We start from the raw sequence: 13435 nt of genomic DNA on the forward strand, positions 1-13435 counted from the left end.
AAGGCTTTTGCCCCATTTCCCCAGAAGCAGTAGGGTGACGTGTCCGCTGTGCGGGCGGAGTGCGCAGAGGCAGGTAGCAGCTGGGGGGCCTGGCCTGCAGTGCCCTCAGCCTCTGCCTGAGGCCGACACTGCCCTGCAGCTGACCTTCCTGCTTTACATTCGTAAGGAAATTCTTAAACTGGGTGTCACGGAAGAAAAGCAGCCGTGTGTGTCGACATGTGAAGGTCGTTAGAAGGACCAGAGTGCTCCTCCTTCCTGCCACAGTCTGGCCCGCGCTCTGATCATGCCAGGTGCTGGTTTAAGCCGGGATCAATGACTCACCCCGGGGTGGGGGTGCCACCTGGAGACCGGCTGTGGCGGTTTGGAGTTCTCATGTACATTTCCCTGCCCCTCCCTAGCCCACAGGGGCAGGGGCAGGGGCCGTGCTGTGTAAGGCGTGCCAGACTAGTCTGCCCTCCTTAAGGGACCGTCCCCCAGGGCTGTGTGGGGCTTTGGGCACTTAATTTGCTGGGCTTGCATCCCTGTGTCGCCTGTGCTGTGGGACTGTGGAGCATGTGTGCCTTCCTGGTTATAATTTAGCTGGATTCTAGGATAATTTTGTTGGTACAGTTTGTTTACTTATTGTTAAATATGACACACTAAGTAATGCTAAGATAACTGATTAGAAACCGGAATGTCACCCAGTAATGATGGCAGCAGCTGTATTTATCCACATGTGAGGTGCAGTGCTCCGTGTGTCATGGGGATCATCTCATCTAATACCCCCGGTGACCTCTGGGGCGAGCCTGGTTATTTATTTCCAGCTAGTGAGTGAGGCGCCAGCCTCGGAGAAGCCGGGCAGGCCTGCCGGGCAGTGCAGTGGCCCAGGGGTGTTCTCACTGAACCCCCGGCCCTGCAGTTGCCTGACCACGAGGGCATGCCTTCTCAGTGATGGCACAGTGGTCTTGGAGCTTTGCCCTTCCCCCTCTTGATGACCTATACTCACTCTGAACCTTTGGTCGTCTTTTTCTTAGATTTAGCATGTACGTATGTGGCTGCTTCAAGTGACTCACGGGATAGACGGCCTGGAAACTGGCCGTCTCATGGGCCGGTCAAAGCTCAGGGCCGTCTCCTGTGCCTTCGTTGTGGTTTTGTGACTTGGACATATGACTCACTGGCTCTGTCCCTCCTACGATTCCAGCATTTGCTCTTTTCCCCTTAACTTAAACACGCTCGTATTCGCGTCAGTGGGGAGCTGGCTTTAGAAAGGAGGTGTATGTTGTGAAGGTGACTCACTGGGCAGAGGCTCTTTGCTTAGACAAAGGAACCGCAAAGGACAGAGCCACGCAGAGACTCGTGACCTGGAGCCACTGCCTCCCTGACGGCAGCTTCAGGGGGACGGGCCACCCTCGGCAGTAGGACGGACACTTCTAGGCGGCGTGGATGTTACTCCAGTACCGACAGAGCAGGGTGGGGCAGATGGCAGGGACTTGGGAGAATCAGTTGGAAGCAAAGACGAAGGAATGCGTGGCTGACCAGAGTCAGGCCCCACACTGGGTCGGGACCAGGTTAGCTGAGGCGGGCAGGTGGCCTTCCTGTGTTGGCAGCCTGCTGGAGTGAGGTCTTTCCTGAGACGGCCTTCCCCACCCTGGCCTCTCGGATTTTCACTGCCTCAGTCCCAGCCTGACTTGTCTTCTGAGTCAGAGTATTATGAAAGGGGTTCCCTTTCAATCATCCAAAGTTGTAACTTACATTCAATGAAAAGGTAATGTTTGTTCCCTTCACGCCCTGGGTCTTGGTTGTGGGCTTGCGTGAAAGAGCTCATCCTTGGAGAACTGTCTGGGAACCCCAAGGGCGTCCTGGGACACAGCTTTCTCAGCCCTGAGAAGCATTTGTGACCGAGGCCCTGCGAAGGAGGGTGTTCTGTCATGGAACAAAAGATCTTAGTTGTAAAACAAAACCCAGTGAGTGTAATTGAAGCAGATTGTTCAAATACTTTATGACAGGTGTTCACCCTCTGTAGGTGTGTCAGCAGTCCCAACTGTGAGAGTAAGTTTCAGGCTGTTTTTGGAACTAGAACTCATGCCACGCTTGTACCTGTAGACTTGTGGTTGCTTTCCTGGCCACACTCGTCCTGAGCCTGCTCTCGGCTCTCGGCCTGTTTTACAGTTCTCGTGGGGACTGGGCCGTGGTGCCCAGCAGGCACTGAACCGTGCCCTGTCCACTCGTTCTGCCTGGGGCACATTCTCTGGTCCTTGGCGCGCTACCCGGGCCCTTCCTCCCGTGCAGGAGATCAGATGTGTAGCCTGTGGGTGTGCTCCTGGCTGCCAGCCGAGGGGCCAGGGCTCTGGGCCGCTGTGGGTCTCCATCCTGTTGTCTCATGATGGGGCCAGAGCAGTAGCCGGCAGTTGGTAGAGGAAGACTTCCTAGGAGTGGAGACCCACACCATGGGGTAGGGTTGTGCTGTCCACGTGGAAGGGAGCGTGTCCCTTGTCTCCTCTGCATGGCACTTGGCCTGTGGAGCCTCTGTTTCTTGTTCAGTAAATGTATTCTTTGCTTTGGATCATTTGTAAGCCCTTTCCAATTGATGACCAGAGTCGCTAAGGCCGAGACAATAGAGGACTGCTGACGGGGTGAGCAGTGCGGTCCGAACCAGAGGACAGTGGTATGTGCTGGAGAAGGGCACAGCGGGACTTCCCGCTGCCTTCCGGGGCTGCTGCCCTGTGACACAGTCCACTTTCCTCAGACTGGCCCTCCCTGGGCACTCCGGCCAGCGGTCTTATTTCCTCTCTCGGTGAACAAACCAAAGTGGGGCATCAGGTTCTCATTGCACCACGATTTCCTTCTGTCTCAGCCGTGGGCCTCCGCCCGGCCCGGTCTTCCGTGCAGAGCCCTTCCTGTTCAGGGAGCACTGGGCCCTGGGCTAGGGCTGCGCCTGGGCGGTGATGGGTCCATTGCCTTTTCGGGCGTCAGGAGGGGTTCTGAAGGGGACAGTCTTGGGGTGTGGAGGAAGGAAGCAATAAGGAGAAGTTTATCCTAATAAAAGTTTAGCTATCCAAGAGCTAAAGCTTTATTCAGTCTTTTTTGATGGGAAATACCCAGTTGTTGAAAATGTTCCTACCCTAGAAAAAAATGCAAGCCCTTCTCGTAGAGAAAGTCACCTTCCGGACGACTTGGTCGTTGGCACAGTCGTTCTGCCCACCATGTTTGCTGAGACCCCATCGTTGTGTGTGGCTGCGGAGCAGTAGTTCCCCAGGTGGGGTGGGCCCGGCCTTCCTGAGCCTCTTCCCGTGGGGAGGATGCGGTGGGGAGGTGCAGGGAAGGGCCTGGGACAAAGCCGCCCTCCCTTGTCTCTCCAGGTGCTGTCTGTGTCACCTTGAAACTTGAGCAAGTGAACATGGCGGGCTGCTCGATTTGTAGAATGTTCCTTTAGTTTAGGTTTGCTTCCCGTTTCCTTGCAGTTAAGTTCAGGTTATGTAACGTTGGGGGGGAAATCCTGTCAGGCAATGTAGGTAGCGTCTGCCAGACCTCACTGTAAAGTCACTTACTTTCTTGTACAATCCGGGAGGGTTTTGTTGGGATGTACTTTGAAACTACTATAGATAACTACCCATTTCTCATCAGTTTTTAAATTGATTTATTAACGTCACTGTGGACTCCTGGTTTACTCTCTTACTGACTGGGTGATACCCTGTGACCATCAGCAGCTTTGGGGCCTCACCATCATTCTTGGAGCGCTCTCACTTTCCAACACGGCGTTCGGGCTCAGCCTGTACTTCCCTGACCCGCTCTGGGCGGACCGAGCAGTCCGCTTCCTTTGCTGCGGAGTGGTGTTGGGAAACCAAGCTCTGACACAGACACACTTGTTGCGGTGTTGCTGCCTCCGGGCCCCCTCAGTGGGCAGAGCTGCACTCTGAGTAGATGCACCGTCTCTGGGTTTTTGTATCCACGTATATCGAACGCCTGAGTTCACACCGATGCTTCCAGTTTTCATCCAGCGCACTAGGGTTCCTGCTCCCTCAACCCATCACTCCTTCTCTGACAGTGAGGAACCTGGCTCCCTGCACCTGGTCACTTCTGGCTCAATCCTCCTGTATGTGACAGACCTCCCATCCCCACTCTCACCCTGCGCCCCAGCACGATGTCCTCCTCCCCTGGCATCACCTCTCTGGGCTCCGACCCCTGCTCCCTGTTGGACTCAGCCCAAAGGGCACATTGAGGGGAGACAGGAGGGGCCTGAAGGAAGGAGCAGGGACTTGAGACTTCCAGCCTGCCCCTTCTTCCGTTGAGCGACACCCCGGCAACCCTTCTTCCTCCGGGCAGCAGAGTGCTCTCCAGTAGTGGGTGGCTTACCCCAGTTTGCTGGTGTCCCATGCTTGCAGGGACACTGGCCTCAGCTGGCTAGCACTCCCTCTCCGCCATCTGGGCCGCAGCCCGAGGGGCTCGACGTTGAGTTTAGACACCTCAGTATCAGCAGCAGCACCCAACCCTAGGAGGTCAGACTTTCAGCAGCACTGAGCCCTTTGCAGGTGTATCAGAAATTCCAACCCTTCTTTTTGGTGTATTCTGATTCTGTGACTTCCTGCATCTGCCACCTTCGTGATAATTTAGTATTCGCTCTTTTAGTTACCTAGTTGGTAGTTCTTTATGTTAAGTTTTGTTTTTTCAATTAACTGGTGTGGTTTCTATCTCTTGACTCTGCCCTGTCCAGATGGCAGGGTCAGTTTTTTCTTGTGTTGACACTGATTGACGCTTACCTATTTGAAATGTCACTTTCTCCTTCCCCCTGTTGAAGTCCTGTCCATCTTTCTTTGTCCTCTCCTGTAAGAGTGATTTCATGGCCTTCTCAGTACCTGTGTGGTTCGCACTGTGGTTGGAGTTTCTGTTCTGGTTTAGCTAATCAGGCTTAATAATTCTCACATTAGTACAGTGTGTTTGTTTTTAGAGACAGAGTGTGAGACAGAGACAGGAAGGGAGGGAGAGGGTGAGAAGCATCAACTCGTGGTTGCTTTCATTTTAGTTGTTTATTGATTGCTTCTCCTACGTGACTGAGTCAGTGACCCCTTGTTCAAGCCAGCAACCTTTGGCTCAAGCTGGCGAGCATTGGGATCGTGTGATTACCCCACTCAAGCCAGTGACCCTGTGCTGACAAGCTGCCACTCACAACCCGTGACCTTGGGTCCTCGAACCCATGACCCTCACGTTCCAGGTCGATGCTTTGTCCATTGCACCACCACCAGTCAGGCACTAGTACAATGGTTTACTGTGTCCTTAGAACTGTGTGGAAATATTTAGCATTTTTTAAAAAAAAGTCATCTTTTCCTTTCGATACTTTTTAGTACTATTTTTAAGTGTTCATTCACATAATTTTCTGTTGTTTGATTCTCTTAGTTTCCTTTTGAAGCTTGGTTGCTTGCGTCTTGGGTTTGTTTCCATGTTCCTTATCCTGTTTGTCAGACTGGCCCTGGGAAGTCCATGTCCCTCCATCTGGGGAGAGTTTTGCAGAACTGTGTAAAATGCATTAAGCAACAGAATATTGTCAAGAGAGGAGGAGGAGCACTTGATGAGGAAGGCCTGGTTGTTTAAGAATGACTGATGTGGAAAGAAAAGAGGTGGAGAGAGGGCATTCAGGCTGCAGCCTTGGCACAAGGTACTTCTCTTGCCTGCCTCTACTGTCACTGGTTTTTGAATCGTTTTAAAAACTGATTTTAGAGAGAGGGGAAAAAGGCAAGAGACAGAAATAGTCAGGAAGGGGGAGAGATGAAGAAAGCATCAACTCATAGGTGAATCACATTAGTTGTTCATTGATTGCTTCTCATATGTGCCTTGACGGGGGTGGGAGGGCTCCAGCTGAGCCAGTGACCCCTTGCTCAAGCCGGCAACCTTGGGCTCAAGCCAGTGACCATGGAGTCATGTCTATGATCCCATGCTCAAGCTGGCAACCCAGTGCTCAAGCTGGTGAACCCGCGTGTAAGTTGGCAACCTCAGGGTTTTGAACCTGGGTCCTCAGCATCCCAGGTTGATACTCTTATCTACTGTGTCACTATCTGGTCAAGTAAGTTAATTATTTAAAAAGTTATTTAGCAAAAAATAGGATTAAATAAAATCTTGAGTTGATAACTTTATAAATAAGCTTTAATAAAATGACAAAGGAAAAATAGATTGATTCAGTTTTCTTAAAAGTAACAATTTTTATAAAATAAATATAGCATACCAGTGACTGCATAGCTCAGTTGGTTACAGCATCGTCTTGAAGCACAGGGGTTGGCAGTTCGATCTCTGGTCAGGGCACATTGAGGAACAGATCAATGTTCCTTTCTATTTCTTCCTCTCTCTCTCCCCCTTCCTCTCTCGCTAAAATCAATAAATAAACATATAAACAAATAAGCACAGCGTAATCAGGGGGAAAGGCAGGAGCAGAGTGCAGGAATGGTGCTCACAGCTCTTATGTCTGAGAAAGCTAGAATACTGCAGAAAGACAGGGACAGGGTCAGTGAGCAGAGGTCTTGACTGGACAGCTCACACGAGGGACTACAGCCGGCGGGAGAGCCTGAGCCCCCCCTGGCCCCCAGAGCTGCCGAAGGAAGGGGGGTGGGGGGGGCGTGGGGGGGCGACAGCTGACTCAGGAGATGGTTTGGAAGGAGGTAAGGAGCTGAAAAGAATGTTAGTGCCCTTAGGAGAGTGCGGGAAATCATTCTAAAAATTATTTTAGCATAATAAAAAAGCTGTGTGCCTGAAAATGTTCAATACATATTTCTTTACCATAAGAAAATAATTTTGAAAATTAAATATATAATCAGTGTTTTCAGTAGATACATGATTTTCAAGTTGTTTGTTTGCCGGCGCAGTGACATGATAATTGTGTAGGATAGAAATGTGAGAATATAAGGAATAAAATAAAAGCGGAAGGAACACACACTGTGTAAACACTGAGTGTGTGTGAGCAAGAATGGAATGGGAATGTGGACTCATACAATGCAGTGGTTCATGGTTCAGTGGTGGGGGATTTTCTTTCATTTGATGAATGTTGCTGTTTGGTTTGCACATTTAAAACTGTCTCGCAAGCTTTGTGAGTCTTTGGGGTTTTGCAGAAGCATCCAGAATGTTGTGTTGAACCACTGCCAGAGTGAGTGTTTCTACAGCCATAGTGCATTCATAACTGGTTGGTGTTACTCCTTCCCAGATGCTCCCTCTGGTCATAAACAGAACTCCTCCAATTAGCCAAGATTGTTTTTCTTCATGGTAAAATGAGAGGTTCCATTTGGTTCTCCCAAAAGACACCAAGAGAATTTGTTGTCTTCAGTGGCTATTTAAAACACAGATTTTCATTAGGAACTTTGGGAATGGTTATTTTTAGTGATGTTTGAAAGATACAAAGATGGATAAAGACCTTTAAGTTCTGGCTCAGGGTTTTCTTTACCCAGACCTTTAAAAACATCATGGCTTGTGTGCTCTGTTTTCTCATCTCTGTGCTGACGGGCACTTGCAGTAATGGAGTGATATTCACTGTCAGCGGGCACCAAGAACCTTGGGGCTCTGGCTGTTGTCGCCGTGATCACTGAGCTGTGAGGATCAAACCTTAGTAGGCTTAGGCAACCGTTTCAGGAGAAACAGTGTAGAATTAGGTTAACAACATGGTGCTTGCCCTGGCCAGATAGCTTGGTTGGTTAGCATGTCGTTTCAAAATAGAAACGATGCAGGTTCTGTCCCTGATCAGGACACAAACAAGAACAGATCAGTGTTTCTATCTCTGTCTTTTTCTCTCTTTCTCCCTTAAATAAAAACAAACACACACACACACACACACAAGCGTGTGCACACACACTCACACATACTTGGAGCTCAGAAGTACAGAAAGTGTTAGATGGCGAGGTTTTCCCCATTGACTTGAGAGAAGGGAAAGGAGAGAGCAAGAGAGAAGCAGCAGCTCCCTGTTACACTTGTTCTGCACCCACTCATTGCTTCTCATACGAGCCCTGACCCGGGCTCGAACTGCAACGTTGGGGTGCAGCCACTGCCACCAGGGTCAAGCCAGTGACCCTGGTGCTGTGGGGCAATGCTCTCTCCACTGGGCCAGCAGCCAGGGTGGCAGGGGTGTTTTTTGGAGAGAATGCAGGTGTCGGTAAGATAAAACAGAAAGAGCCCTTGTACATTTTGCCCAGTTTCCCCCAATGGGAATGTTTTGCAAAACAGTGGAAGACTTGAAAAAGAACTGTACAGGAAAGATACAAGTTAGCAGAAAGCATACGGATTTAGGCCTGAAGGTGAAAATGAGAACAGGAGTAAGCAATGTAGGGTGACTAAATGGGTGTCAGACTGTGGGTAGGATGGACGGTGGTCTGGGGTCCACGGGTGTGGCTTCTGGTCCTGGTGCTGCCACCTGCTCTGTGTTCCTGGGAGGAAATCACACAAACTCTGGGGAGTGGTTTTCTGGGACTGCTGTGATAAGTTAGCACAGACTGGGCGCTTAAAAGGGCAGAGATTTTTTTCTCTCTCACAATACTAGAGGCCAGAAGTCCAAAGTCGGTGGGAGCAGGGCCGTGCTCCCTCGGAAGGCCCTAGGGAAAGACCACTTTCCTGTTTCTGTCAGCTTCTGGGGTTGTAGCAGATGGGGCACAAAAATAATTGTCCTCCCACATTCTAAGCTGTGCTAGCTGGGCTGGTGATCAAACTGACATGAGACACATTAACGGGAGAAAGCGGTCCGAGATCTATCGCAGGTGTACCTGCCCGGGCGCTGGAAGACTGGCTCTGCGCTGCCTCAGGCAGTTGAGGCTCCTGTGCCATTCTGGACTAAGGAGAGGGAGGCAGGGGCCTGGCTTCCAGAGGGAAAGCAGGTGATGCACAGGTATAGAAGGAATAAACGTAACCAGCTTCTAGCTGGGCCGCCAGAAACTAGGACCCAGGGACGTTCAGTACACGGGCTGTGCTGGACTCCCCCTGGCTGCACTTGGTTCCCGCTGGGATGCTCAGGTGAGCCCCCTTTCCTGGAAGTAGGTCTTTCTCTCTGAACCCTCTAACACAGGGGTCCCCAAACTACGGCCCGCGGGCCGCATGCGGCCCCCTGAGGCCATTTATCCGGCCCCCGCCGCACTTCCGGAAGGGGCACCTCTTTCATTGGTGGTCAGTGAGAGGAGCATAGTTCCCATTGAAATACTGGTCAGCTTGTTGATTTAAATTTACTTGTTCTTTATTTTAAATATTGTATTTGTTCCCGTTTTGTTTTTTTACTTTAAAATAAGATATGTGCAGTGTGCATAGGGATTTGTTCATAGTTTTTTTATAGTCCGGCCCTCCAACGGTCTGAAGGACAGTGAACTGGCCCCCTGTGTAAAAAGTTTGGGGACCCCTGCTCTAACAGGTAAGGGAGGTGGGCCAGGGGATCTCCTGAGTCTTTGGTTCTTAATAACCAGCTTAGAGTAAACATTCCAAAGGGCACACTTTGGTATGGCAACACGGGTCTCCTGCAGCAGCAGCCTGGTGTACCTGAATCACTCGGATCCGCGCCTGCACCTCCACCTTCCTGTGGCCCTTTTCCCTGCGTGTCCGAATTCCCTCTTCTTTATATGGACGGCATGCTTGTTGGATGTAGGGCTCTGCCCATTCCTGTTGTGTCCCCATCTCAACTGAGTACATCCGCAAAGACCCCACTTACAACTACAGCACGTTCACAGCTTCTGGGTGGACGTGATGATGGGGGGCACTATTCAGCCCCGTGCACTACATTTTTCTCTTCCTAAAATAAGGGCAGTGATGGAATTAACTTCAGAGTAGCCGTGCAGGACCCACGAGCGCAGCATGAAGTGCGGCGACCGACCGTGAGAGGCACCACCTGGGTACCAAGCCCGCCTCTGACCGTCCCCTGACCCCCAGCTGCCCTGGGGCCGCCAGGGAGCGCAGGGCTCCTCAGGGACAGGAGCACGGCTGGCAGTGGCTCAGGAAGCAGTCGCAGAGTGGTCTCGCCTTCCATGATCTTTACCAGGGTCTCTGTTGTGACGGTATTTGTTAACAGATACTGATGTGTAGCTGTTAATGACAAACATTCACATTAATTCAGCGTAAAGGCTGACTTTCCAAAACTTTCCAGGTAGTAAACACTTTTTTAAGTATTTATTTAAAAAGTAAACATTTTTTGTTTCTTTAAAACGTATAGCTTACTGGATACCCCAATCAATTAAATTTTTATACGGTATCAGTTTATTAAATTGTGAATTTTGCTTGTTTATATTTATAGCTAAGCCATTTACACAACTGGTGAAGGAAATGCATCTTCATCGAGAAGACTTCGAAATAATTAAAGTCATCGGAAGAGGCGCTTTCGGTGAGGTAAGATGAGCCTCATTTTATTAACTGCGTGGATCGCCAAAACTATGCCTAGCAGGGCTGCGGCCTCACGCTGGCTCTGGGACGTGGGACGGAACGTGCAGGGTGGGGGCGGGGTCGAGAAGATGGTAGCACGAGGGTGTGTGGTGGTGAATTACCCCAAACATCGTTCAGGCCAGAATAGTACCTTACAGATGGACACGTTTTTTAAAGATCTGTTAATTGAAAATATTCTTAAAAATGCACAAAGGATAAAATTACAGGCGTTTCCATTACTTGTGGCCGCTGCCCCCCCCCCCCCCCCCCCCCCCCCCCCCCCCGTGCCGGCTGTGAGTCCGTCCCTCTGGCGCAAAGGCTGGAGTCACAGGCCACCTGCACGCATTACGGGCGCGTGTCCTCCCTGCCCAGGGCATGGCTGTGCTGGGGTGTGGCCTCTGCAGATGGCACGCTCTCCTCCCAGCTCTGTCCACAGCCTCCTGGCGAGGGCACAGGCGGGTTCAGTCAGTCGCCTTCAGACTCTCGCCTCTCAAACTTTGGACGCATGAACTCCTGAACCCAGGTTCTGCCCCAGCTCTCCGAGGCTGGGGAACGGAAGCGCTGTGTCCCATCGCAGCAGCGTGGCAGCGTGCGTGCCCTGCCTGAGTGACCCAGCTGGGTGTGGGCAGCCATGAGACGGCGTTCACGGAAGGGGGCAAGCAGTAGGGTCACCAGAGCGCGTCTTCGCTCTGAAGTGTCTTACGTTACTTCTGAGTTGGGGCAAGACCAGCCATCTGTCTTAGAAAACACGGCACTCTTGCTGGTTCTTGTTACAGACACAGGGCCCTACTCTGTCTGCAGGGCTTCCTCAGAACACACGAACACGCCTGTGGGCGAGCCTGCCCAAGGGGCAGGGTGGCTGGGTGCTGTGCCCTCGTCTTCCTCGGAAGCTGCATTGGCCTCCAATCAGACCCCGGCCTTAGTCCTTTGACAAGCCCCTATCTCTTGACCTTTCACCTCGCTGCCCCCACCCAGCCCTGCCTTCCAGCCCCCCTTCTCCACCCCGCATCCCTCAGGGTCAGTCTCGCGGAGGGTGGGGAGGGGAAACAGCACCACTAGAGGCTGCTTGGTGGCAGCCTTGCCCTCTGGGATGGCAGCTTTTCCCAGGGCCACCCCAGGCTGACTGAGCTCCACGTTTGCCTCGGTACTAGCCTGGGTCCAGGTCTCCTCAGCCACTGTCAGCTTACTGTGGCTTGGATGGGACAGGGCACGCACCGTCTTTATGTTTTTGTTATTTTAAAGCTTTTTAAAAAAAGATTTTATTTATTGATTTTTAGAGAGAGAGAAGGTGGGGGAAGAGTGGGAAGCATCAACTTGTGGTTGCTTCTCAAATATGCCTTGACCAGGCTGGCCCGGGGTTTCAAACCAGCAACTTCGGCATCCCAGGTTGACCCTTTATCCACTGCGCCACCATAGGGCAGGCAATGTTTTTGTTATTTTAATATTGAAGTATAATTACATATAAAGTGCCTAGATCTACGTGGACATGTTGAATTATGGCAGATGTCTGTACCTCTGTATCTAGCACCCCGTTGATACAGAGCATCTCTATTCCCTAGAAAGTTTCCTCCAGTTGCTTTCCAGAGTCCCTTTTCCCATAAGCCCCACCAGTCCCCAGGCAGTGACTTTCCTGATCACCACCAGGAGGGAACTTAGTTTAAAGGAACCACAAGAAAAAACTGAGTTCTGCGTAGAAATAGAAATAACCAATCTCTGAGCTATAGGTAGTTCTGTAAGGTATGGCTTTTGTTTAGTGAGAAGGAGGAGGAAGCCTGTTGAAATGAAGCCTGGCTCAGTTCCGTTTAGACTCACATGAATTGTCAGCCTTGGCCCAGGAGCTGTGCCCGGCCCTGGGGCTGAGCAGGGAGCAGGACCTGGGCCCCTGCAGTGCACGGCACTCCTGGTGTCCATGTCAGTGCCCAGGAGGGGCAGGAGAGCGCCAGGGCCGGAGAGAGGCCCCCTTTTAGGAGGAAAAAGAAAATAACGAGAGAACACTGCTGTGCCCACATTGTTCAGTTATTTTTTTATTGTTGTTATTTTTTTTTCTTTCTTTTTTTTTTCTTTTTTTGAAGCTGGAAACGGAGAGACAGTCAGACAGACTCCCGCATGCGCCCGACCGGGATCCACCCGGCACGCCCACCAGGGGCGACGCTCTGCCCACCAGGGGGCGATGCTCTGCCCCTCTGGGGCGTCGCTCTGCCGTGACCAGAGCCACTCTAGCGCCCCGGGCCATCTTTGCTCCAATGGAGCCTTGGCTGCGGGAGGGGAAGAGAGAGACAGAGAGGAAGGGGGGAGATGGAGAAGCAAATGGGCGCTTCTCCTATGTGCCCTGGCCAGGAATCGAACCCGGGTCCCCCGCACGCCAGGCCGACGCTCTACCGCTGAGCCAACCAGCCAGGGCCATCGTTCAGTTATTTTTAGTGCTGTTCTTTGTCAGAGAACTTGATGCAAAACTCAGTTTTCTGCATTTGAAGGAAGGTAAGAGTGACCGCCTCCACATTCCTCTGAATGGAGAGAGAATTCCTCACCCAGGCCTGTGCGGAAGCCCTCCACTTCTCTCCTTTCCCCTCGCTCCCTCTCAGGCGTTCCGACCATCTCTGTGCCCCACGCGCACTTTAGCACCCCGATTCGCCCTCCCTGCCCCGGGCCTGGGCTCCACATGCCTGGGCTCCTCACACTTGTGCCCCTCACACGCTCCTCCGGCCACTTGGCACTGGTTCCAGTGTGCGGACCCTGCACACCTCCCTGCCATGGCTACAATCTTAGATTCTGTAGCTAACCTCACGAACCCACCATTGCTTCCTGGGAGATTCTCGGAACCACACGGCGACAGTGGGCCAGCGTCAGCGTCTCTGTCTCAGTTGGCACCAAGCAGTTCACAGAAATGAGGACACTATCAGTGTTGGGACTGGAAGCACTCTTCGTGGATGTCTCTGATTGGATTATTCTTTCCTAATGGCTGCCAGGGGTCACACCAGGGCATATTCCTGGGGACTCCCCATCTTCAGAACCAGGGAAGATTATATTGATTATGACTGTCATTATAATATAGCCGTCAAAAGCATGCACCTGAGGGTGAGACTCAACCACTCTTTAG

The 13435-nt window shown here is 51.6% G+C and overlaps 1 protein-coding gene across 1 annotated transcript in view; it reads left to right on the forward strand.

Moving 5' to 3' along the window:
* The window catches only part of CDC42BPB (CDC42 binding protein kinase beta), a 102934-nt gene that overhangs the window by 29604 nt on the left and 59895 nt on the right, over window positions 1-13435 (forward strand). Inside the window, exon 2 of the mRNA XM_066275285.1 lies at window positions 10214-10305. Coding sequence (XP_066131382.1) covers window positions 10214-10305 — 92 coding nt within the window. The remainder of the gene's footprint in view (window positions 1-10213; window positions 10306-13435) is intronic.

This window comes from Saccopteryx bilineata, chromosome 4, assembly GCF_036850765.1.
Source record: "Saccopteryx bilineata isolate mSacBil1 chromosome 4, mSacBil1_pri_phased_curated, whole genome shotgun sequence".
In the NCBI taxonomy this organism is placed as follows: Eukaryota; Metazoa; Chordata; class Mammalia; order Chiroptera; family Emballonuridae; genus Saccopteryx; species Saccopteryx bilineata.